Source organism: Rosa rugosa, chromosome 4, assembly GCF_958449725.1.
Source record: "Rosa rugosa chromosome 4, drRosRugo1.1, whole genome shotgun sequence".
In the NCBI taxonomy this organism is placed as follows: Eukaryota; Viridiplantae; Streptophyta; class Magnoliopsida; order Rosales; family Rosaceae; genus Rosa; species Rosa rugosa.
The window spans coordinates 9337321-9364237 of record NC_084823.1 but is presented as its reverse complement, the minus strand read 5'-3'; the positions used below and the strand labels follow the sequence as shown (position 1 = coordinate 9364237).

Genomic DNA, 26917 nt, shown 5'->3' with positions numbered 1-26917 from the left:
AGGTTCGTGTTATTGCTCAGTGTTCTAAGAAACATTCTCAAGGCTGCAATTGGCTTGTGAAGGCTCATTTATGCAGGGCTAATGGTTTCTTTATGATTAAAAGGTTGGTTAATGTTCACACTTGTCATGGTGTGATTCGTTTGCAGAAGAGTAAGATGATGGGATCCAAGGTTGTCAAGTCTATTGTGCTTGATAAGATTCGTGCCAATCCAAACAAAAAGCCAATTGATATAGCTGATGAGATCAAGAGTGATTATGGTTTGGATGTTGCTTATCGTACAGTTTGGTATGGTACGGAGTTGGCAAAAACAGCCCTACATGGTGATGAAGCTGAGTCTTATGCTCAGCTACTTTGGTTCAGTGAGTCTGTTATGAAGTCAAACCCCGACTCTAGGATAGTGGTTGAGTTTCATCGAGAAACACACAGGTTTCAGCGTATGTTTGTGACTTATGGTGCATGGATGAAGGGTTTTCAATCTTGTAGACCTATTCTTTTCATTGATGCTACATTCATTACCAACAAGTACAAGGGGCAGATTATTGCTGCATCGGCAAAGGATGCCAATCAAGGTTGAATCTCCTTCATTATTTGTAGTTTTTTATTTTTTTTGTTTTCTATTTCCTGCCATGTTATGTTTTTTTTTTGTAATGTAAGTGACATGGTTAGTTACATAGCTACTGACATGGTCACTTACATGTTCATTGACAGTTACATGTCCAATGACCTAAGTGTTCTGTGATTTGAATGACATGTCTCTGGCCATGTCACTGTCAAGTAATATGCAGTTATGTCAGCGACATGGTCAGTGACATTAACAGTTACATGACAGTGACATCATTTTGTTTTTCTGTTCAGGCTTGTATCCAGTTGCTTATGCTATTGTGGATTCTGAAAATGAGAGTAATTGGAGATTTTTTCTTGAGTTTTTGGCTGAAGAGTTTGCAAAACACCCTATGAGGAGGGTGACGTTCATTTCTGATCGTCATGTTGGGCTTGTTAGTGCTTTCCCTAGAGTGTTTCCCAATAATCCACATGGGTTTTGTTTTAGACATCTGATGGCTAACCTTTCTGACAAATTTCCAGCTGGTTCTTACCTTAAGGATCGGATTCCTTACTTGTTTATGTGTTGTGCTTATTCTCGAACACCGGAGATGTATGAGTTCAACCTGGAAATCTTGAGGAGTGAAGGCGGTGACAAAGTTGCTCAATTTCTGGAGGATCTTCCCAAGGAGAACTGGTGTATGGCTTACTTTAATGGCGAAAGATTTGGTGAAATGACAAATAATTTGGCTGAGTCTTTCAATAATTGAGTGTTGCATTTGAAGAGTCTTCCTATTCTTGATATTAATGATGGCATTAGAGTGAAGTCCATGGCTTCAATTGCTGCTCGGAAGCAGGATGCTCATGAATGGTTGTCTGAGTTGTGCCCGGTGATTGAAAAGAAGCTGAAGGATAATTTGGAAGTCGGAAGGCATTGGAGAGTGAGCAGATCTGATACCTATGTGTATGAAGTTCACTGCCAGAAGTACAATAGCATGGTAAATTTGGAAACTCGCTTTTGTTCGTGTGGAGAATGGCAGCTGTATGGCTTCCCATGTTCCCATGCCCTTGTAGTGATCCAACAACATGGTTCTTCCCCGTATTTGTATGTCAATGAGCTGTACAAGGTGGAGAAATATCGAGAAACTTATTCTTTCCCAATTAATCCTCTTCCCTCTATTTCGAAGCAAGTGCATGATTTTGGTAGAGATGCGGTGATCTTGCAGCCGCCTTTGACTAGAAGACCACCGGGAAGGCCTAGAAAGAAGAGGTTCAGAAAAAGGAGCGAGAAAACCAGGGTGATCAAGTGTGGTAGGTGTGGAAAATGTGATGGTCACAACAGAAAGAGTTGTACAGCTCCGATATAGGTTCAATTCTACCTACATCCCTTTAACAGTGACATGGCAAGTGACATAGCAAGTGACTCCAATACAGTTTGAAATTTTGTTTTGATTTTTCATTTTTTTCAATAAATGATAAGAAGTGCTTACTCATTGGAATTTTTTTTTGACTATGAGACAGTGTATCTGCTTTCTTCTTTTATAAATCCTTCAGTATTCTTTGTGTCTACAGGTTTTTAATAGTTACATGTACAGTGACATAACCATTTGTAAACTAATTGACATGTCCATTGACATTAGTTTTTAGTTATCTTGGCAGTGACTTGTTCAATGACTTGTAGTTGGATCACTGCATATAGATTTGGTCATTGGCAGCGGTGCAGCAACACGCTGCAAATATTAATGAAAATTAAAAAATGAAGTAGCTACAACAACTTTGGTTTGTTAATTGGCAGCGGAACGCTGCCTTTGCGGTGCAGCGGCACGCTGCAAACTGAAATAGAAATATCATTTTGGCTGTGACTTCTCTAGTGACTTATAGTTTTAATGTTTTTTGTCCAGTTACATATTCAGCTACATGCTTAGTTACATGTTCAGTTACATGGTCAGTTACATACATTGTAAGTTACATGGTCAGTTACATGGTCAACTACATTATCAGTGACTTGGTCAGTTACTTGAGTTTTACAGTAACTTGCCTAGTGACTTGGCCAATGACATTCAATTTTCGTTTTACTTGGCCAGTGACTTAAGCAGTTACATAATGGGCAGTAGTGAATTTAACAATGACACTTTCAATTATATGCGGCCTTCATATTTACATAGTCAGTGACTTGCCCTATGAATTCAGAAGATGCGTTAATCTTGAATAAAAAGATCCATACAAGTCATAGTCTGAACTAAACAACAAATTTCTGAAATTCTGAACTAAACAAACAAATTTCTAAAATTCTTAATTTGCTGAGTTCCAGCTCTGCTTATGTTCTGCAAATTTTTTGAATATTTGAGCTTTGAACTTCATCATCTGAGCTTTGGTGACTTTGTTTGGCATCATCTCCTCTTTTGCCATTCTGTCCATGTAATACATTACAAAAGGTCCGCAATCTAATCTGTTGACAATTAAAAATTTCAAGTTAATGATTTTGACCAACTTAGTAACAGTAAAGTTATCATTTTAAATTTTTGAATATAGACTTACGATCCTTGGTCTTGTTGGGGGCAGATTCTAGTATGGTTCAAAGGGATCCTTCCACCATCATAATTTTCCTTTATCCACCTTATTGTTCTTAATTATCTCGTTATCGCTCAAAATACTTTCAACCATCTTTAATTTTGTGTGAGTGCTTTGACTCTTGTCAAATTTCATTCTGCAGCCTTGCTGCAGCATATCATCTGCTTGATCTTTCACTGCTCTCATCCACAGCTCGACCATTTCGACCTGTATTTTTTAACAGATTAGTGAGTGATAGTTACATGGTAAGTTACATGGTCAGTAAGAAGTTTGTTACCAATTTTTTTTATACTTTTAAAGCACTCCCCTGTTCCTGCTCTTCTTGGTTTCATTGAATCAAAATGCAGCCATTGCGGTATGTCCTTGTCAAAGACCAAGAGCGTGTGGTGAAATTCTTCATTATGGGTAATTGGGAAGAAAAGCATGCTGCATTTTCCCATGTTTTGGAACAGCGGCTCACACAAGTATTGATGGAGGTTTCTCACAGTTAAATGTATTGTCGAATACTATTTAAAAAAAGAAAGATAGAAATACATAGAACGAGTTATAAATAAACAAAGAATGAGAGATAAGGATTCAATGTTTATAGAAAGTGCTCGTCATACTTACCCAACACATCCTATGCATAAAAGCAGATCTTCCCAAACTTTGTGAACTTTCGTTTTGCAGTTCATCCTTCAACATTTCCCCATAGCAATCAATCCAGTTGTTTGCTATTGATTGATCGCTTATGAACATTTTGACATCTGCCCTTGTGATTTCGCTTCCAGCCTCTTTTCCCTCCCAGAATAATACGCTGCATAACATAGAACGTTGTTAGTCCTGTGACTTAGCCAGTTACTTTTCACTTGCCAATGATCTGGACAGTGACTTGGCCAGCTATATGGCAATTGCCATTATCTGGACAGTGACTTGACCAGTGACTTAGCCAGCTACTTTTCACTTGCCTATGATCTGGACAATGACTAGGCCAGCTACATGGCAATTGCCATGATCTGGACAGTGACTTGGCCAGTGACTCAGACAACTACATGGCAAGTTAAGTCACTATCTTCTGAGCTGTAACATGAAACATTACCTTTGTTCTGCCTTGTTCCAGTACTTCTCTAATTTTCTTTTAGTTGGGCTGTCAAGTAGCTTGTACAGTTGTCGGTTTTGCCAATCTATCACTTCAATTTCGTTTTTTTCGTCAAATCATGTATCACTTCCTCCTGTGGCTTCTGTTCAGCTGTCTGTCCTTTTTTCTTTTCCTGTGCTATGATTTTGGTCATTTTCGCCCTCTGCCTTTGCTCTTTCACCTCGTCCCACCAGAAAATATGATGTGTTTTTTGTATTCTCTCCTTTCTCTTCGTCCTAACCACATAACAATAGAGGCCAATAGATTCTGAGTCCTGCCCTGATATCTCGTCTAAAATTGGCTTGATGAACTCAGCTCTTGTCATCTGTTCTGTAGGAGAAATGTGATTGACTGGTTCGACATCAAAAACAGGCTGAACCTCTGGTGATATAATGATCTGATACTTGTGTGGCTCTGCTTGCATATCTTCGAAACTGACTTTTCTTGGAGGTGGAGTTTGTAACGCGCCCGGAGGTGGAAACAAAAACAATGCATTAACCCAAGCAGTATTCGGTGTGCAAGCATCTTCCGTCATTCTCAATTTAACCTCAGGAGAGGTTGGTGAATGAATCTGTGCAGCTGCTTGGGCAAGGCATTGAAGTGGTGACTGATGTCCTTGGTCGGTTGAGTGAGGTGCTGCAGATGCTATCTCAGATGCGCTTGCTGTGGAGCAGGCAGGTTGTGATTGAGTTCCCTGACTACCACCTTGAGATTTTGTGTTTTTAGAGTGCTTGCTGTCAGTTTGCTTGTCCTGAGGGGCCTTTGGTTTTGGCAGAGGGAAACTAGGCGGTGGGGGAGGAGGAGTTGAGTCGTTGTCATCACCTGGACGTGCTATTGGCGACTCAAACTTCTCAGTTAGTGCCATCACTATGCCCTCCAAGTGCTTCACTCTTTTAATTAGTGAGGCTTTCTCAATTTTCAGCACCTCATTTTCCAATAACACATCCTCATTCTCTTATTTTATTCTGCCAATTTCTTTTTCTTTCTCCTCAACTTCTTTTTTCAAAGCACTTAGATCTTCTTCCTTTCCCTCCCGCTTTCTCTGTAATTCGTTCTTCTCTTCATTGGTCTTCCCTATCTCTGTCTCCATCTTCTCATTGTTAATGTTTCCACTGGTTCTATTTTCAACATTATCTTTTTGCCCATCATTCTTTTTTTCTTTACTTTCTGTGTCTGTATTAGACTCAGAATCTTCTTCCTCTGCATCTTCTTTAACTTTATCAAAGATTTTTTGAAACAAAATTACAAAAGTTGTCAGTGACATAAGCGGTGACAGAAATAAAACAACACAATCATAAACATGGAAAGATACATGCACTGTGACATGAAAATATAACAATAACATGAGCAGTGACATAGTCAATGACTTGCTCAGTGACCTGACCAAGACCAGGTCACTGAGCAAGTGACAAGACCCAGTGACAAGACCAGTGACCTAGTTTATCTACATCAAATTAACATACCTTCAACTTCCCCATGGTGTTGAAATCCCTTTTTTTTTTTTTTTTTCTATCAGGGTCTTTAATTGCCACTTTCTTATTCCGTGTTTTTCGGTTTCTTTTCCAGAGATTGGCGGCACTACTCCCGTCTTGTGGCAAAACCAATACTGTTTCGAAAATAAAAAATAAAAATAGAAAACTAGTTAGTTATTTTTCAAACAGCTGCTTAGCCATATGAATATCACAAACATAACCAATGACATATGCAAATACATAAACAGTGACATTGTCAGTGACATAAACTTGACAGTAACATTAACAGTGACCTGGCCAGTTACCTGTCCGGTGACCTTAACAGTAACATGACACTGATCTAGTTTTTGTACTTACAACAGCATACGTAGTTAATTATGGGACAGCAAAATGATGCATAAACAAATTTTTAACAAGGTACGGGAATTTACCATCACCAATATCACGCAACCTGCCATGTTTTGGGATTCTTTTGCCTTTCGTTTAATTGATTTTTTAAGGAAGTCGCTAACTTCCTTTGCCCAGCTATATTTTCCCAGACTTTCCACCTCTTCACATACTCTTATATAGTCCCAAGATATTGTTCCTCCAGAGTTTGGGAACAGGAGTTTGATGAAAAGGTTCAAGAGTACTAATACGGCAACATTTCTTTCCCGTTTCGTTTTTTCATCCCCTGTTTCTGGAGTTTCTGCCAATGCCTTCTTCAAAGCTTCCTCTGCAGCCGCCTTGTTGATCCTCTGCTTTTTGTCAAAGTATTTAGTCACGAACTCAGATCTGTATGCCCCTTCTTTGGTCTTTGGTACTGATAACCCGGATCCCGGCACTCCTAAAATCATAGATATATCACTTGTTGACATTCTGAATTTCCTGTTCCCAAACACAAAAAGGTCTGTGTCGCTGTTGTATGCTTGTAGCAGAAGTGTGATTAAATCATCTGATTTCTTTGCATCCTTTTCTTTAATTGAATCTCCATGGAATGCATCTATCAGTGTTGCAAAGGGTGTTTTCTGCAGCAGCTCTAAAGTCCCTTTAGTCAGGTTATTTTTGTTTTCTGCAATTGTTTTCAGAAAAGCAAGCATTGTGCAGCGATACTGCACATAACCCTCTTTTACATATCTTTTCCTTTTCCCTGGGACTTTTTCCTCTTCATCATCCTTTGTATCTTCTTCCTCGTCAGTTTCTTCCTTCTTCTTTGTACTCTCTTTTTTTGTCTTCCTTTTATCCATTTTCTTATTCTTCTTTGCACGAACTTCTTCTTCATCTTCATTTTCTTCCCTGTTTCTTCTTTTCTCCTTTTTACTTTTCTCCTTTTTAATCTTATTCTTCTTCTTACTGCGGACTTGTTCTTCATTAGATTCTTCTTCATCTTCAGTTCCTTCCAGTTTTCTTCTTTTCTGCTTTCCAGTTTTCTTCTTTTTATCCTTCTTCGTCTTCTTACCCCGAACTTCTTCTTCATCTCCAGTTGTTCCTTCCTCATCTTCACTTGATTCTTCTTCATTTTCAGTTTTCTGCTTTCGCTTTTTTCTCTCTTTCAGTTTCTTCCATTTTATCACTTTCAACTTTTCCCCAATTGTTTCTTCTGGACTTTGTTCTTCTGATTGTTCTTCTCCAGATTCCTCACTTTGTTTTCTTTTTAGTTGGTCCATTCCTCGAACTTTTTAAAAAAAATCCTGTAAACAGTTAAGAAAATTAGAATTCAATAGTTATTTTGATAGTTACATAACCAGTGACATATTTATGCACATGTTTATGATAGTGACATGAACAGTTACATGACCATAGCCAGTGACCAGTGCAGCGACATGGGCAGTGACAAAGACATTGAACAATGACAAAAGGCTGAAATTTTCTCGCATCATCCCACATGTAATTCAAACAAAACTAACATGGAAATTCATTTTGTCATCAAATTCCACATGTAATTCAAACAGAAATCATCATTTCTCATTAGATTCCGCATGTAATTTAAACAAGTCTCACCATTTTCTCATCAGATTCCACATGTAAGTCAAACAAATGTCGCATGCAAATTCATTTTCTGATGAGACTCCACATGTAATTGAAATATGTCTTTTCTAATTCAAACAAAATGCAAGCTATTCAAATCGAAATTATATGAAAGAAGGAGGAGAAAGTTACCGGTAAATTTTCGGTAAATTTGTAGAACCGTAGAATTTGGGGCTTAGTCGGTGAATCACTCTTGCTTACCCACCGTTCACGGTGGAGGAAATCAGTCGTTGTCCGCTGTTTTAGCCGGAGAGAAAATCTTTGAGCAGTTTCTCTGAGTTTAGGGCAAAAATCGTATAAAGTTTCTCTGAGTTTTGAAATTGTGAAAAGATATTGTAAAATGAACCAAGAGAAATAGTCGCCCTCGGGTTAGATAACTGCCACTGGCAGTTTACTTGTAGTTGAATGGTTAGATAGGTAATTTCAAACATAGAAAGTGACATAAGCAGTGACTTCAATTTTTACAGTTACTTGTTCTATTTATTGGCTCATGACATTAGTTTTTAAAGTTACTTGGCCAGTTACTTTATAGGGTACATAATGACATAATTTTTTTTACAGTTACTTGCTTATGTATTGGTTCATGACATTACCTTTTACAGATTTTTAATTGAAACTTAAACTTTGTTTGTTTCGTGCAGCGGAACGCTGCATTTAAAAATAAAAAGATCAGTTTGGTAATGTCTTGTCTTTTGCTAGTGAGTGACTTTGTCAGTTACTTTGCCAGTGACTTGGCCAGTTACTTTATAGGGTACATAAGGATATGAATTTTTTTACAGTTACTTTGCCAGTGACTTGGCCAGTTACTTTATAGGGTACATAAGGACATGAATTTTTTTACAGTTACTTGCTTTATGTATTGGCTCATGACATTACCTTTTACAATTATTTTTGCCAAATCATGGCTGGTTACTTGTTCAGTGTCTTGCTATAAGATCTGTAGACTTATTGATTGACTCGTTTAGTGTCTAGGCTAGTTACTTGGGCAGTTACGTTGTCAGTGACTTTGCCAGTTACTTGAGACATACAATGACTTGACCAGTGACTTGGTCTATGACATTCAGGTTGCCATTTCCAGTGACATTCAGTTTCTCTGTAACTTAGCCAGTTACTTACTTTAAAAGGTACCTAAGTACATGAATTCGTTTCAGAAGATCATATCAAACAAACTTTTATATACTATATAACCTATCCTATTCCCTAAACAAATTTCTATGATTCTTCATGTGTTGAGTTCCAGCTGTGCCTACTTTCTGCAAATCTTTACAACATGAGCTCTAAACTTCAAAATATCATCCTTTGTGAGCTTCTTTGGAACTCTCCCTTTTTTCGAAATTTTCTCCATTGTGTACATTACAAAAACTCCGCAATCCAATCTGTTCATCATATAAAAATTGAAGTAAATGAATTTGAACTTTATAATGATTATATTGACATTTTTAAAGAGCTGTGTACTTACGAATCTTCTCCTTGCTGAGGGTTGTCTTTGAATTCTGTCACTGCCATTTTTCGTTTATAGTTATCCTTGATCCACTTTATGCTTTCTCTCTCTGTTTCAGTCAATGGAACTTCCATCATTTTCAGTTCTTCTTCTGAACTGTTCTTTTCATCAAATTTCATTCTGCATCCCTGTTCCAACATGTCATCTGCCTGTTCTTTTACTGCTGTCATCCAAAGTTCTACCATGTCAACCTGCATTTCCAACATCCCAACATAATCAATATTATGCTTTCTGCTTAAATTAAATATATGAAATTAGTATGACGAAAGTGTTCCATACCATTTTTTGGACATTTTGAAAGGATTTTCCAGTTGATGATTTTTTCGGTCTTTTTGAATCACAGTGGTACCATTTCTTTAATTCCTTGTCAAAAATGAGAAGTGTATGATGAAATCCTGATTCATGTGAGATTGGGAAGAATATATAGTTGGATCTTGCCAGATTCTGGAACAGTGGTTTGCATAGGTACAGATGTACATAATACACCGTCAAATTTTCTGCAGAATTCTGTTTGTAAGAAAAAAAGAAGACAAGTTATTATCAATTAAGAATTATTTGCTTTGATTGTAGATTGATAATCGTTCCACTACTTACCCAGCACAAGGGATTCATAAAAGTTGGGACATCCAAGCCTTGTGATTCTTTCTCCAACAGCTGATCAGTCAAGAGAATTCCATAACATTCGATACAATTGCTTGCTATCGGTTCGTCCATGATCATGTCTTTTAAATCCTGTCTTGAAACTTGTGCTCCATACTGTCTTCCATCCCAGAAGTATACTCTGCAAAGAATGAATCGTGTGAGTAACATAGATAGTGATGTCGGTTATTTAACAATCACATGGCCAATGACTTGGCCAGTGACTTCACTTGCCCAACTCGTTGGCCAGTGACTTCCGCAATTACATGGACAGTGACTTGGCCAGCGACTTTACTTGTCCAGTTACTTTGTCAGTTACCTGGACAGTGACTTGGCTAGTGACTTCACATGGCCAGTGACTTCGCCATATACATGAACGATGGCCTGGCCAGTTACTTTGATAGTTACATAAACAGTTACTTGGCCAGTGACAATAAGTTTAAAATAGAATTTTCGTGTTGGCCAGTTACTTTGATAGTTACATAAACAGTTACTTGGCCAGTTACAATAAGTTTAAAATAGAATTTTAACTTAATTAAAGCATTACCCTGATGGTGCATTTTGCCAGTATTTCTGGACTCTCCTCTTGGTGTCCTGGTCCATGAAATTGTATACTTTTCTCTGCTCCCAGTCTACGACCTCAGGAGGTAGCTGTTTCTCTTCTGGCTCTTTATTGATTTCTGCATTTTCTGCAGGATCCATCTGTCTTATTGCTTCCAGAACATCCTCTGGTAAATCGTCCAACGTACTTCTGTTGTGCTACCATTTGTTCTAGCCTTTCACGTTCAGCATCTAGCAGTGAGGCCTTCATCTCCTTTACTTTTTCTTTCTTTTCAGCATCTTTCAATCTATCTTCAATCTCCTTTGCTTTCTTCCTTCGTTTTGCTTTCACATCCCCCCACCAGTAAATGTTGTCCTTTTTCTGTGTTCTTCTCCTATTCTTTAATCTCACAACGTAAGAGTAGAGACCCATTGATGATACAGTTTCACCAGAATTTTGCTCTGTAAGGCGCATTGTTAACTCGCCTTTTTTGTTCTCCTCTGGTGTCTTCTGCTCTTTCTCTGGGCTCAACGTACAAAGTGGAAAGCCACGCGCAACTACAGGACTTTTCACTATCTGAAACATGTCAGGTTGTTTTTCCATTTCTTCGACTGTGAGCATGCAGACTGTGGGGCTCTGAAACAGTGAGTCCTTTTGCGATGGAGGTGTCGATTGAGTTTCTTCTTGCCTGTGCAGTGAGGTGGAGATTGAGCTGCTGCTGCTGCAGATTCTTTGACTGTGCAGATCCCATGGGACTGAGCTTCCTCAACAGTCGATTGATCTTTATTTTCTGTGTTTTCAGCAGCCTTAGATGCAGCTCCATTTGATTCATTTTTTTCTTCTGCAGAGTTAGGTGGTGGGGAGCTGTGCTGCTGAGCTGTTGTTGAGGTGTGAGTCTTTGGGCTCAACATTTGCTCCAATTCCTTCAATTTTATCTCTAACTCCTTCACCGATGATGCAAGGCAGAAATTCTCGGTCACAAGTGTAGCATTTTGTTCCTCTAGATTCACCATGTCCTCCGTGATTTTCCTTAGTTCCTGTTCCTTTTCGTTCATTTTTTTCTTCAAATTATCTTTCTCCAAAGTCATATATCTTATCTCCTCCTCCTTTTTCTGAAGCTCTTTCTCCCACTTGTTTTTTTCTGAAGTTGTTTCCTGTTCAGCCACCTCAACTTGTAGGTTATCTTCTTCGTTTTCACAATTCTGATCATCAGCTCCTTTTTCCTCTCCTTCCGGAACTGTCTTTGCTTCATCTGATCTATTCTCCTCTTCCTCGGATTCTGATTCCTCTCTATCCTCCTTCAGGTTTTCAAAGATTTTCTGAAAGAAACACATTCAATATGTCAGTGACATGCTATGTGACATGAGCAATGACATGTTTACAACAGTTATGAAGGCAAGTGACATGATGTGTGACTTGGCCATTGAACATGCAGTGTGACAGTGACTTAATCAGTGACTTTTAACCAAGATAGTTACTTGGCCAGTGACGTGTCCAGTGACAACTACTTTGACAGAGAAGAAAATACCTCTAGTTTTTTCAAGCTGTTAAAACTTGTCCAATTCTGTATCAGCTTCTGGATGTACCATTTTCTCATCCCATGATCTTCGTTCTCCCTTCCAGATATTGGCTTGATTTTTCCAGTCTTTTGACAGAACCAATACTGCTTGCACAAAAAACAAAAACAAAATTAGTCATAGTGACTTGACGAATGACATGCAGTTTGTCTTGATCAGTGACTTGACCTGTTACATTTCAGTCTGACAGTAACTTACCAGTATTATCAGAACGCAGCCCCCCGTATTACCATATGGGCTGATTGACTCCTTTTTCTTTTTCAAAGTCTTTATAGACTTTTTTAAGAAGCTTCCAACTTCCCTTGCCCAGTCATAAGATCCGATCTTATCCAAATTTTCGCAGGCTTTGACGTAGTCCCATGAAATTGTTCCTCCTGCGTTTGGGAACAGAAACTTGATGCACAAGTCCAGCAAGATTAATCTTGCCACATTTTTGTCCTTCTTCTCAATCCCTTCCTCTGTTGTTGGATTGTCCTTGAGCGCAGCTTGCAGAGCTTTCTCCACGGCTCTCTTGTTAATTCTCGCTGTGTTTGAAAAAAACTGCTGGACAAAGTCGGACTGATATGCACCCTCAGAATTCTTTGGGACCAACTGACCTTTTTCTGGCATTCCTAGGATCTTTGAAATATCTCTTGCTGAGATCCTGAATTTGTTCTTTCCAAAGAAGAAGAGGTCATTTTCATGGTCGTAGGCCTGCAGGAGGAGTGTAATGAAATCATCAGATTTCTTGGCTAACTTCTCCTCTATGTAGCCACCGTGGAATGCATCGACAATATTTCCAAATGGTGACTGCCTGAGCAAATCTAATGTTCTTGCACTGAGATTCTTCTTGTTATCTTTAATTGTGTTCAAGAAACTTATTAATGTGCACCTGTACTGCACATGTCCTGGTTTCACATTTCTCTTCCTCTTTGGTGCTGCTTCAGTTTTTTGAAACAGCACCAAAGAGGAACCCTTCTTTGGTGATTGTTCTACTTCTTCTGTTTCTTCCTGTATTTTTTTTTTTTTGATTTCAAGCTCTTCTTGGGAATCTTCTTCAGTGATGGTTCTTCTTCTTCTTCTGTTTCTTCCTGTCTTTTTTTTTTTTTGATTTCAAGCTCTTCTTGGTAATCTTCTTCGGTGATGGTTCTTCTTTTTCTTCTTCTTCTTCTTCTTCTTCTTCTTCTTCTTCTTCTGTTTCTTCCTGTCTCCTTTTTTTTGATTTCTTCAAGCTCTTCTTCGAATTCTTCTTTCTGTGTATCGTTCGATCGTGTTCTTCATCTTCTGATTCCACCTCTTGGTAGTCTTCGTCATCATCGCTTGGTTCCCTTTCTTTTCTTTTTGTTCTTGCCATTTCTGATGTTTAAATTCTGTTGAAAAAATAAGAAGGTTAGCATTGAGTTTGCAGTTACGTAGTCAGTTACTTGGCCAGATACATATATTGTAAGTTACATGATCAGTTACATGGTCAGTTACAGCTCATGTCAATGACAACGTCAGTTACATGATCAGTTACTTGTCCAGTTACATATGTTTTAAGTTACAACGTCAGTTACATGATCAGTTACATGTTCAGTTACATACATTGTAAGTTACATGGCCAGTTACATGATCAGTTACATGTTCAGTTACATACATTGTAAGTTACATGACCAGTTACATGATCAGTGACAGGAGTTTAACACACGTTGCCAATGAGTTGGCCTTTTCCAGTGACTTATCTGGCCTTTGACTTGTCTAGCGACCTGGCCAGTGACCTCACTGGCCAGTTTCATTATCTGAGCCTATAAAATATGTATTTGCACTAGCAGAATTTCCATTCAAGTAAAGCCTAAAGCCTAAACAGCATGAAACACAGTCATTATCTCCATATAAATGGTTATGTTACTGTCCATGTCTCTGTATCAAATCACACCAAAATGGAAACAGAGCCCCTCCAAAATCAAATGATACCCAGTCAGTAGCCTATGTCACTGGCTATGTTACAGCATCAAACTAAAATTTGAAGACAGTCATTGATCATCTCCACTCAAAAAAGCTTTAAATCTTCACTCAAACCAAAACTTGGAATCGAATTGTTTTGTTTCAGAATCAAATGCAGAAATAATTATATCATATTCGACTTATATTTCCAAAACTAAATACTATATCAATGACTCGAAATTAAGTAAGAGAAGTTTCTGAGAATCGAGGCTGAAAGATTACCCGGTCGAGGTAGACGATTCGAGTTCTGCAATTCTTCGAATCCCTAAAATTTGGGGCTTTTTCTGTGAAGTACTTTTGCAGAGTCGGCGCTGCTTCACCGTTGAGCAAAACAGTCGTCGGAGAATGTATGTGTCTCAGAATGTGGCTGCCGGAGATGAAGATGAGACGGAGTAGGTTTGAGCGGTTTTGGAACTTTGAAATTCCGAATTATAATGTGGAGAAGATAAACAGTTGTGAAATTTCCAGTTAACTGCAAAAGAAACTGACGGTGGCAGTTTTTGTAATTAAGTTGAACTCTAGTGGTAGGTTCTGAACAGGTGACCTTAATTATCATGGAGACATTTGTGGTGTTTAAATTATAATAAGGCACTTCAAAATGACATTTTTTATCATTATCCCTTTTTTTAATTTTGTCTTCAACCTATACACTACAAGTTATAATATGTTTATAAAAACAAAAAAAATACTCTAGGTGTTTCTTCGTTTTTTTTTATTTTTTATTTTTATAATTTTTGTCTTCAACCTATACACCACAAGTTATAATAGGTTTATAAAAACAAAAAAAATACTCTAGGTGGTTAAAAAGTCGCTCGCTAGTCTACGATATTTGTGATATATCTCCGATAAAGCAAAGAATTTAGGATATATCTGTAAAATATAATAGGTTTATAAGTGAAGAATTTTAGGATATATCCCCAATAAAGTGAAGAAATATCTATAAAATATGATTAAAAAAATAAATACAGATATTTCTTCACTTTATTGGGGATATATCCTAAAATTCTTCGCTTTATCGAAGATATACCACAAATATCGTAGACCAGCGAGCGAAGAATTTTAGGATATATCCCCAATAAAGTGAAGAAATATCAGTATTTATTTATTTTTATCATATTTTACAATTATTTCTTCACTTTATTGGGGATATATCCTATTATTCTTCACTTTATAAACATATTATATTTTATAGATGTATTTTACATATATATCCTAAAATTTTTCGCTTTATCGAAGATATATCACAAATATCGTAGACCAGCGAGCGTCTTTTTAACCACCTAGAGTATTTTTTTTTTTGTTTTTATAAACCTATTATAACTTGTGGTATATAGGTTGAAGACAAAATTTATAAAAATAATAAATAAATAAAACGAAGAAACACCTAGAGTATTTTTTTTTTTATAAACCTATTATAACTTGTGGTGTATAGGTTGAAGACAAAATTATAAAAAACAAATAATAATAATAAGCGAAGAAACAGAATTTTTTTTTTTTATAATTTGGAGCTCAAAATTACTATTTTACCCCCTAAGTGGGCCCATATAACAGATTTAACAGCCAATTTGGACGGAGGTCCAAAAATTGGACAAGGTTGATGAATTTGGAGAGTACAAGGGTGTTACTGATTAAATTGAAACTCGAGTGACTAACATGATGACGACCTCTAACCTCAGGGGGTAAACTGAAATTAGTCCAATTTTATATGTAGAAGGATACGATTTTCTTTTCTTTTGGTGTTAAACATATTAAAAAAAAATTCCTTGAAATTGCTAATCTTGTTATCTTCAATTCTTCATAATCAAACTCAGATAAGTTTTGGTTTCTCTTTCTTTTATTTGTTCATGATAAGACCATAGGTGCTTGATGAATCCCTCGCCTAGGGCTAAAGATGTTGCCATTCCCGAAGTATATGCAAATATTTGAAGAAATGGCAACTTCTATCAATCAAGTTGATAAAAGTTGCTTCATAATCAGATGGTAGGGATCCTTAATTTCTTTTATATGTGGCTTGAAGTTGCCATTTCGTATTAGCATAGTTAGTAAAAGTACTGAAAGAAGTTGCCGTTTTCCATCATGTTATATAATTGAATTTGCCAAGTTTTCTTCTAATCTATGATCTTGAAATATTTTTGGTAGTGTCATCACCTGCACATTATAAGATTAAATTAAGAGCTAGGCAGCATGCACTTTGGAATTACTTATTAAGAACAAGCAAAATAAACTCAAGTCTTTTCACTCACCAGTAAGTATTCTTGGTGGTAAAAACAAACTTTTGTGCCTTTTATTATAAGATATGAATCTATATATATAGCAGAGTTATCAATAATTGTTAATTTACTTGCAGAAAAGAAAAAGGTGATGAATGTGGATGGCTAGTAACAACTTAATAACGGTTCGTTTCTTCAGTTTGGAAAGGAAAAGATGATAATTAACTGTCTGCATATGCATTCACAATGTGAAAACTTGATGCCCCTAAGGCCCTAATAATATATGAAGACATATAGCTATATTGGGGCTATAGCTATAGGGGCTATATATACATAACCTAGCTAGTACCAGTAAACAAGTGCAGTCCACAACCTATGTGCTAAACTATATACTAAGAAGCTGCATATTCGTCCAAAAAATAAAAAAATAAAAAAAGAAGAAGCTGCATATATAATTCACTTTTGATCTAATAATAACAGGTCACTTCAAGGGAAGAGATAGAAGAATGCACCGATCGAGTTCCTAGCTACCAAGTCCTCTATTGAAACTTAATCCTACATCGGTCACTACTCTCACTGAGTATCCTAATTCCTAAAGCTGCTAGCTAGTATGACATCCATGAAGCAAAGCATCAGCCCTTCAACTTGGAAAGAACAATGTTCATGACCCTTCTTACTGTTGTTGGCCTTCCCTTTAAAACCTCCATCATAGCCTTTGCGTTTGGCACAAACCCCTTATCCATCATCACCTCCACCAACTCTTTGCACTCCTCCTCAGATGCCTTGTCCTCCTGCTTTGCAAAGCTCTCTATCACAGCAGTGTAGGTTGCAGCATTGGGCCTCATCCCCCTCTCCATCATCTCAAGCAAGCACTTCTTGGCATCTCTGACGAAGTTGGGGTCAGCAGAGAGTCCCTTGATTAAAACAGTGTAAGTGTCGGAGTTTGGGGCAACCCCAGTAGCTAACATTCGCTGGTACGCCTCTAGAGCACCCTTGGTCTTGCCACGCTCAAGGTAGGCTTCAATAACGCTGGTGTAGAGTGCCACCATTGGAAGTATGCCAGTTGCATAGTTGCGCTTATAGAACTCTATGTACTCTTCTCTATAGCCATCCTTTAACAAAGCATCGCACATTTTCTTCGACTGTTTCTTAAGGTAGCTTTGGTTCCACTTACTGAAGACTTTTTTCATCTGCTTGTCACTGGTATTGTTGATGAGATCTCCATGCCAGTTCAGTGCATTCATTGATTCTGTGAGGTTGTCTTCTTCAAAGCAAGGAACATTTGACTCGGGGATGAACCCCTTTGCTTTTATCTGCTTAAGGAACTCGCTGGCCTTCTCGACCGACTCCCGGGCTGCAATGGCTTGGAACACGGATATGTAAGAGCTAGAATGGGGCTTTATCCCCCTATCCAACATTTCCAAAAAATACTTCTTGGCATACCCAACATATTTGAAATCAGAAGATGAGTCTGTTGTAAGTGCAGTGATGAGTGCAGCGTAGGTCAAAGAGGTGGGGGTAACATCAGTGGCTAACATTTGCTTGTAGACCATTAGAGCAGCGTTGGTGTTGCCGGAACTGGCATAGGTGATCATGACCATAGTGAGGATGGCCACGTCCGGTAGTACAGGCAACCCTGAGCGAGGCTTAAAAAGCTCTCTGGCTTGCTCAGTAAAAAAGTTGTCAATTACCAGAGCATCGAACACCGAAATTGCATATTCGTTAAGGTCGTCATAGTTGTGAATCATGAGAAATTTATAATAGACGCGCTCATAGCCTTTGGTTGCATCCTTGAAAACCTTCATTGCATGTTTTTTGAGGTCATCGACAGAAAAATTGGGGGAACTAGTAGTGTCTGCCATTGATATGTTTGTGCACTGTAGTTTAGTTGTAGCAAACCATAAATTTGAAACTACAGAATTCAGAGGTTCACACCTTCTTTGCTGGTGGAGGCCCCTATTTATAGGCCTAGCTTATCCTGGGAAAGAATAAGGAAGCATACATGGTATCCTATTCCTTTAAGGAAAAGGTAGATTTTGTTGTAGGAGAATAGAATTGTGTGTTATCATTGATAATAGGAGCCCTTTAAATAGGGAGTTACAAGGTACCCAAAAAGGTAATAGAATCTGATTACAATTGAATACCTAGAACACATTCCTATTACAACTCTAGACCCTAGTTTGTAGAGGCACACATTATGTCGACATCCTTCAACACTCTCCCTTGTGCCGCTCAAACTTGGTGATGACGCTTTGATTGTTGCCTCGTTAAAAACATTGCCAGGTAACAAAAACCCTGTGGGACAAAAATAACCCTGGTCGAAGGACAAAAAGAGCACAACACGTCCTTCACTCTTCGAGACCAAACATGTAGACATCATGCCTCCCCCTGATGTCAATATCTCCCCCTGATTGCTACAATCATGGGAGTTCGGATAACTTTCTCAATCCGATGCTCTTCACATGTTTCTCGAAGGTGGATTTTGGTAACGACTTAGTAAATAAGTCTGCTACATTATCCTCAGATCGGATTTGGTTCACTTCAATATTTAGAAGTGCCTGTTGTTGCTGATTGTAAAAGAACTTAGGCGATATATGCTTGGTGTTGTCGGCCTTGATGAAACCTAATTTCATTTGTTCAATACAAGCTGCATTATCCTCATAAATGCATGTAGGTTCATCTGTGGTAGACTTCAAACCACAAGTTCCTCGAATATGTCTAACTATAGACCTTAGCCATATGCATTCTCGCACAGCTTCATGTAGAGCAATGATCTCTGCATGATTTGAGGAAGTAGCAACAAGGGTCTATTTTGTAGACCTCCAAGATATCGCAGTGCTTTCCATGGTAAAGACATAACCCGTTTGGGAGCGACCTTTGTGAGGGTCAGAGAGATACCCTGCATCAGCAAAACCCATCAAGACATCGTTGTCATTTTGATGGAGGGGAGGAGGAGTACGGAAGGTGGCGTTTTGCCTTGTGGAGTCCGATCCCACACTTCCATTATTTCTTCTCTCTCTGTAGGGATAAAACAAGCCCATATCAATCGTACCTCTTAAGTATCGAAAGATTGTCTTTACACCAATCCAATGGCGGCGTGTTGGCGCAGAACTGTGTCGAGCTAACAAGTTCACTGCGAATGAGATATCTGGTCTTGTGCATTGAGCTAAGTACAATAATGCGCCTATTGCACTTAGATAGGGCACTTCAGCCTCTAATAAGTCTTCGTCCTCATCCCTTGGACGGAATGGATCTTTTCCGGGCTCAAGACTACGGCCGATCATGGGAGTACTCACAGGCTTTGCTTTATCCTCATTAAAGCGCCTTAGTAATTTTTGAGTATATGCTGACTGATGGATCATAATCCCATCACTACGGTGCTCGAGCTCTAGTCCGAGACAAAACCATGTTTTCCCAAGATCTTTCATCTCAAATTCGGATTTCAAGTATTGAGCAGTTTCCTTTAACTCATCTAGAGTTCCAATTAGGTTCATGTCGTCGACATAAACTGCTACAATTGCAAATCTGGAACTTGTCCTTTTTATAAACACGCATGGGCATATTTCATTGTTGACATATCCCTTCCCAATCAAGTAGTCACTTAGACGGTTATACCACATCCGTCCGGATTGTTTCAATCCATATAGTGAGCGTCTCAATCTTATTGAAAACGCGCTCCGTGGTTTAGAGCCACTTGATTTGGGTAATTGAAGTCCATCTGGAATCTTCATATATATCTCTGAATCTAGATCCCCATAGAGATATGCAGTAACCACATCCATAAGCTGCATGTCAAGTTTTTCGGAAACTACCAAACTGACAAGGTAGCGGAACGTTATAACGTCCATTACGGGAGAATATGTCTCCTCGTAGTCGATTCCAGGGCGTTGTGAGAAACCTTGCGCCACAAGGCGGGCTTTGTATCTAACAACCTCATTTTTCTCATTACGCTTTCTAACAAAGACCCATTTATGGTCAACAGGCTTTATATTTGGGGGTGTCAGCGTTATAGGCCCAAATACCTGTCTCTTTGTTAGTGAATCCAATTCAACCTGGATCGCATCTTTCCATTTAGGCCAATCTGCTCTTCGTTGACATTCTTCAACGGAGCGAGGTTCGATATCATCGTGTTCTATAATTCCTTGAGCGATAGAGTATGCAAATACATCATCAAGGACAATAGAATCTCGATTCAACGTCTCATGTACACTAGTGTAATTCATGGAGATCTCTCTATTCCCTGGAGTTGGTTCTAACATTGGAGCGTCCCCCAATGATGTCTCTTGGACATAACCATAATCCGGGATATCTTCATGAGACGGGTTATTTATGTCGATGATTAATGGATCTTTTTGTGCCAAACTCGCTTTCTTTCTTGGGCGAGAGTCCATCGAACCTTTGGGCCTCCCACGTTTCCTTGCTGGGAGCCCGGCCTGAGCCACATTACCATCACTATTAGTGGTGGCGGCGCCATGCCCAATACCTCTAGGGGTGGCGCCATGTCCATGATTTTTAGGGACATCAATCCTTGCAGGCACGTTTGCAGCAGGTATATGTGATCTTGTCACTTTAGCGATATCAGAAAACGCGTCAGGCATAGAGTCTGCTATGTTCTGAAGATTGAGAATTCTCCGCACTTCAATTTCGGACTGTGCGGTTCGGGGATCAAGATGAGACAAAGTGGGGACAGACCACGACAATTCCTGTCGTTCCTGTTGAACATTATTGTTCTTATCTCCCCCTAACGACGGGAAGACTGTCTCATCAAAGTGACAATCCGCAAATCTAGCGGTAAATAGATCGCCTGTCAAGGGTTCTAAGTAGCGGATAATAGTTGGAGAGTCATATCCAACATAAATGCCTAATCGTCTTTGAGGACCCATTTTGGTGCGCTGTGGCGGCGCAATTGGCACATAAACTGCACACCCAAATATGCGTAAGTGTGAGACGTTAGGCTCATATCCAGTAACCAACTGGGACGCAGAAAAGGGTTGAGTGGCAGTAGGCCTCAGACGAATAAGCACAGCTGCATGCAATATTGCATATCCCCAAGCAGAAACAGGGAGATTGGTGCGCATAACCAATGCTCTAGCAACTATTTGAAGTCTTTTAATGGCAGCTTCTGCTAGACCATTTTGGGTGTGAACGTGAGGAACAGGGTGTTCAACCTCAATCCCAATGGACATGCAATAATCATCAAAAGTTTTTGATGTAAACTCTCCAGCATTGTCAAGACGAATTGACTTAATGGGATGATCAGGGTGGTGAGCCCTTAACTTAATGATTTGTGCTAGGAGTTTAGCAAATGCAGCATTTCGTGTGGACAAAAGCATGACATGTGACCAGCGTGTCGATGCATCAACCAACACCATAAAATATCTAAATGGTCCGCAAGTTGGTTGGATAGGTCCACAAATATCACCTTGGATTCTTTGTAAGAATGGTATATTTTCTTTGGTGTCCTTTGCATAGGATGGTTTAGATATTAACTTTGCTAATGAGCAGGCTTTGCAAAACGAATGATGGGCTTTGGGAGCAACCAAGGAAGAATTTGGTTGTACCACGAAGTCACAATTGACTTTAGAAGTCGAAAAAGGAACCAAGGAGGCATTAGTGGTGTCAATGCCACTGTTGGGCCGCAGGGGGTAGGCGGTTTTGGCTCTACCTTGGACCAAATTATGGTTTTGACTTCTTTTCGTTTTGAAAAATGGATGTCCGTGTGAAGTCTTTAGTATACGGATCATCATATCACGACCTGGGTGTCCCAGGCGATCGTGCCAAAGCCTATATGTGTCAGAATCCCATAAGTCATTTCTCATGACATGGTTAGATTCAACGACTCGAATAGTGGTTGCATACAACCCACTAGAGCGACACATAAGTCTCTCTAATACTCGTTTATGTCCGTAGTCATTAGAGGTGATGCAAAGGAACTCTTGTCCATTCTCACAATGTGTTTCCACATGAAAACCATTGGCTCTTATATCTTTAAAACTCAATAGGGTTCTTCCAGCCCTAGGAGCATATAGAGCTTCGGTGACATTAATACTTGTGCCATTTGGCAACATAAATTGAGCTGGTCCTCGACCATGAATCAATTGTGATGGTCCAGCCATCGTAGTCACAGAAGATCGACTAGGCGTCATCCATATAAATAGTTGCCTATGTCGCAATATAGTATGTGTGGTGCCACTATCAACAAGGCATTCCAACTCTCCAGGAAACATACTGAAAAATAATAAAGTTCGAAATTAAGAACATGTCCATGACATTGAATAATAATACGATACTTTATTAATAAAAATAGCCAATGATTACATCAAAGGTCCCAAAAAGTCTAATCCAAAATAAAGAAAATCAAACTGAGACACATTGTAGTCACTCTATCCGTTTGGTAACTCCAATCAAATATGACCAGGAAAGTAGAGAGATGTTGGTGGAGCGAGGCTCGCTTAAGTACCAATTATCTCAATGACTTTCCTAGACATCATATTTTATTGGGTGCGCCACATAAGAAAGAGTTGATACAATTGTCATTTATTGACTAAGGCTTATGCCATTACAAAAATTCTTGGAAAATAAAAAGGACTATTCTAATCAAAGTCTGCAACATCCTTGTGCACTTCATCTTCAGCTTTGAAGTCCTCTATGGTGAGGTTGACATCTCCACCATCTTCTTCTCCTTCTTCTGCAAGGTACACTTCTTGCTCCCTCAGGTCCCTGTATGCCCTGTATCTTGAAGCTAGTTGCTCGCTTGCCTTGCATTGCTTGAACCAATGCTCACTTGACCCACATCGATGACACATGTCATTGTGGTTGCCTCCCCTTAATTGAGGTGCACGTTGTGCACGTTGTGGTCGTTCCCTAGGAGGATTGGCGCCACCACCACGACCCATGGCGCCTCCACCACGAGCTATGGCTCCACCACCACGGCTAGGGTTGCCACGACCCCCTCTCCCACGTGTGGCATTGCCACCACGTGTATCCGCTCCAAACTTGCGGTTTCCTTCCTGATTAGGGCGGTTATATGGACCCATACGTCCCTCATATCCCTTATTCCTAGGGTTCCGCTCCTTGCGCCCTCTTTTGGGTGCATTATAATTCGCCTCATGAACGCTCTTAGTTCCAATGGGCCTTGAATTATAATTCCTCACGAGTATGTTATCATGTTTCTCAGCTACAGATATGATATTGATAAGCTGATGAAACCTCGTGATCCGTCCAACATTGACTTCAGTATGATATTGCTTTGATATCACAATGGCTGAAACGGGGAAGGTGGAGAGAGTCTTCTCAATTAGCTATTGCTCTGTGATAGGTTTTCCACAAAATCTCAACATGGATTGTATGCGAAGAGCCTCTGAATTATATTCAGCAACAGACTTGAAATCAGCAAAGCGCAGATTGTTCCATTGAACCTTCAAGTCAGGGAGGAGGGAATCTTGGACATTGCCAAAGCGCTCTTCTAGCGCTACCCATAGTTCTCTTGCATTCTTGATCGACATATACTCCAATCTGAGTGCTTTGTCCATATGACGTCGCATCAAGATAACTGCTTGAGCATGTTTTGCTTGTGTTGGGATGAACACAAGATCCGAGTTAGGTGCCTGGATTATGGGCAATATTCCCTTTGAAGTGAGATGGTTCTCAACATCGGTTACCCAGCTATGGTACTCCGAGCCTGTTGAGTCAAGCATGGGAAAATCGAGTCTAGGTTCATTCGACATCCTGAAAATAAGAAGAGAAGATATATTAGTTTCGGAGTTAAACTTCCACGAAAACTAAAATAATGAGATTTCCGAGCTATGCTACCAAGAAATCAATTTCCAAGAATCTCTTTTGGATTAGACCAAACAATGATGTTTATAATATGGTCACAATTTGATGCTTATGGACGCTCTTAGTCCAAGCATTATGAACACTCTTAGTTCATACGAACGCTCTTAGTCCGTTTGGTTATGAACACTCTTAGTTCATACGAACACTCTTAGTTCGTTAAGCGCGAATCCCCACAATTCCGCTTTGTTAAATATCAAAATCATTTGGCAACATATATTCCAATATTTGCAGAAAATAAAAAGAAATTTAAATACAATAAAGCAGCAACCTTAATTATAAAAACTTACGTGATTTGGCTTGAGGACACGCGCATGTTGGAGTAGGCGTGTTTTTTTTTTTTTTTTTTTTTTTCTCTGGGCTGTTGTTCTTTGGGCCTTCCTCTTTTTCTTCTTTTCTTTCTCTCCCTCTTTTTTTTTTGGGGCCAGCCGGGTCCCCCTTCTCTTTTTTTTCTTTCTTCTTTCTTCGGTTTCTTCTTCTTTCTTCTGTTCTTCAGTTTCTTCTTCTTCGTCTCTCTGTTTTCTGAGTTTTTTTTTTTTCGCTGCGGGGGAGGGAGGCTGCTGGGCAATGCAGAGGAGGGCTGCTGCAGTGAGCTTGCGATGCAGGGAGGCGTGCGGGGGCTGGAGGCTGCTGGTTGCAGGCGTCTGGGCGCGGGGGCGCTGGGGAGGAGGCCGGAAAAGATCTGGAGAGGTTCGGCCGGTGAGGTGAGGTGAGGCTGAGGCCGGAATGGAAAAGATTTTTTTTTTTTTGTTTTTTTTTTGAGGCAGAGAAAAAAATGTTTTTCTTCTTCTAGGGTTTTTTTTCTTTCTGAAGCTAGGGTTAGAACTCGTGCTGATAACGTGTTGTAGGATAATAGAATTGTGTGTTATCATTGATAATAGGAGCCTTTTAAATAGGGAGTTACAAGGTACCCAAAAAGGTAATAGAATCTGATTACAATTGAATACCTAGAACACATTCCTATTACAACTCTAGACCCTAGTTTGTAGAGGCACACATTATGTCGACATCCTTCAACAGATTTAAAATAAAGCCCCTTTCCTGGCTTGTTTAGGGAAATTAGTTTCCTAAATTCCTGGCTTGTTATGACCTTTTTTTAATTTTTTTTTTTTTTAATTCAGAGTGAAATTTCATTAATACTGGATGAATTACATATATTGACATCTGCATCAACTAACTCATCTACCCAGGGAGGCCAATCTCACTGCAGTACAGCTCATTTACTTGGTTCAAAGCTGAACTGGCCAAGCCCTCGGCAACCCGGTTTCCTCTCTTGCACACATGCTTCCACGAGACCATTGACGTACAACTCTCAGAGCAATAACTTCACTTCATCTTAACTGCTCCAATTTTGCTTAAATACACACTCTCCAAATTCAAAGCCTTCAGAACATTGACTGCATCTCCTTCAATTTCAATTTTGCTCAAATCAAGCTGTTTGCATAGCAACAATCCTTTACAAAGGGCTGACGCCTCAGTTACTAAAGGTGACCAAGAAGCCTGAACTGGAATGGCTAAAGGTCCAAAGAAACTGACGCCCAGGTTTGGCCTGGGAATTAGTACTTAGATGCCAAGACCCAACTCACTAGTGATTCCGGATTGAACATTAGTCAGATCTCCACACTGTTTTAGCTACTAGCGCCTGATTAAAGCAATGTGATATCATGAAAACCGAATCCACCAACATTCTTATGCTTACAGCAAGTGAGTCCCTTGATCAAAACTGTGTAAGCAGTGTACGAGTTTGGGGCAACCCCAAAGCTGCGGAGCGTTAGTCTTGCGAATTAACCTTTATTTTAGATGAATTTGTTGACCTTTTCGATAAAAGAAAGTAAAAAATGGTTCAGCTTTTTCTCATTTCAAAGTATACACGATCAAAAGAGAGCATGGGATTCAAAGAAACTAGGATTACTGCAAAGTGAGATTCGGTTCATCGATCTTACAGACAGGTCGAGTGACAATGGTGAATTATCGGAAGTATTTCAAGTTTGATGGAGAATCAATCAACTGATGATAAGTGATTCTACATCTTTAGTGTGACTCATTTCTTCTCATGTATGGTGTCACAGCTTTGGAGATTTCCTTATCCTTTTTTTTATTTATTTTTTATTTTTTTATCATATCAACAATTAGTTTTCAACTTACGACCTCCCACTTACAACCAAATGATACTGGGCGGTATTTCCTTAGGATGCGGCTATTGCCACCATACTTGCTAATTTTTTTTTTTTGAAAAGGCACCCTAGCTACTTGCTCATTACACTCTACATTTTAATTTCAATTATTAAAATTACTTATCTAACCCACTTTTCTTTCCATGACATATCCAATTAAAAAAGAAATTTTTTCTTTAACGAAAATTTTTATTTAATTTATACCAATAAAAAAACTAAAATATATTAAAGTTTCCTAATAAAATCATAATCTAATTTACCTCTATTTGTTTAATTTTTTCTTTTAGTTTCAATGTTCATCTATTCCAATCCATGTCAAAAGATTAGTAAGTTAACTACCATGATGAGCAATGAAGATGAGATTGATTTTTTTATTTCATGTTTTAAATTTTTACTTTCGGTGTTCGCAAAGGATATTTCAAAGATTTTGATGAAGTTAATGAATTAATTTTTACTTTTGATTTCACTAATGATTTTGTGAATTGAATAACGAATTAACGATGAGGAATCAACAAAAATACAAAAAAAAATAGTAAATTCAAATTTGGGTGGAGAAGATGAAGATTGATGTTATTCAATGACAAATAGTGGTCATAAAAGTATGATATTTCAATGTAGTTGTATAGGGTTTTGTCTCGATTTTCATACTTTAATATTGTCAATATCTTTTTGATCTAATACTAATTGTTATATTTCTTGGTTATTTTTCTGTGATTCAGTCCGGCGGCCATGGCAAGCACATCTCACCGGTGGTCGCGCGCGTTCCGAT

General features: G+C 38.9%; 2 protein-coding genes across 2 annotated transcripts; one reads left to right on the top strand and one right to left on the bottom strand.

Moving 5' to 3' along the window:
• Nucleotides 1-1371: 1371 nt before the first annotated feature.
• Nucleotides 1372-1908, top strand: LOC133744290 (uncharacterized). The gene has a single exon (XM_062172426.1). It carries the CDS (start codon nt 1372-1374, stop codon nt 1906-1908), a length of 537 nt encoding a protein of 178 aa, XP_062028410.1.
• A 14862-nt stretch (nt 1909-16770) lies between these two features.
• Nucleotides 16771-18000, bottom strand: LOC133744288 (pentatricopeptide repeat-containing protein At1g22960, mitochondrial-like). The gene has a single exon (XM_062172424.1). The coding sequence runs from the start codon at nt 17998-18000 to the stop codon at nt 16771-16773; it is 1230 nt and encodes a 409-aa protein (XP_062028408.1).
• Nucleotides 18001-26917: the final 8917 nt, after the last annotated feature.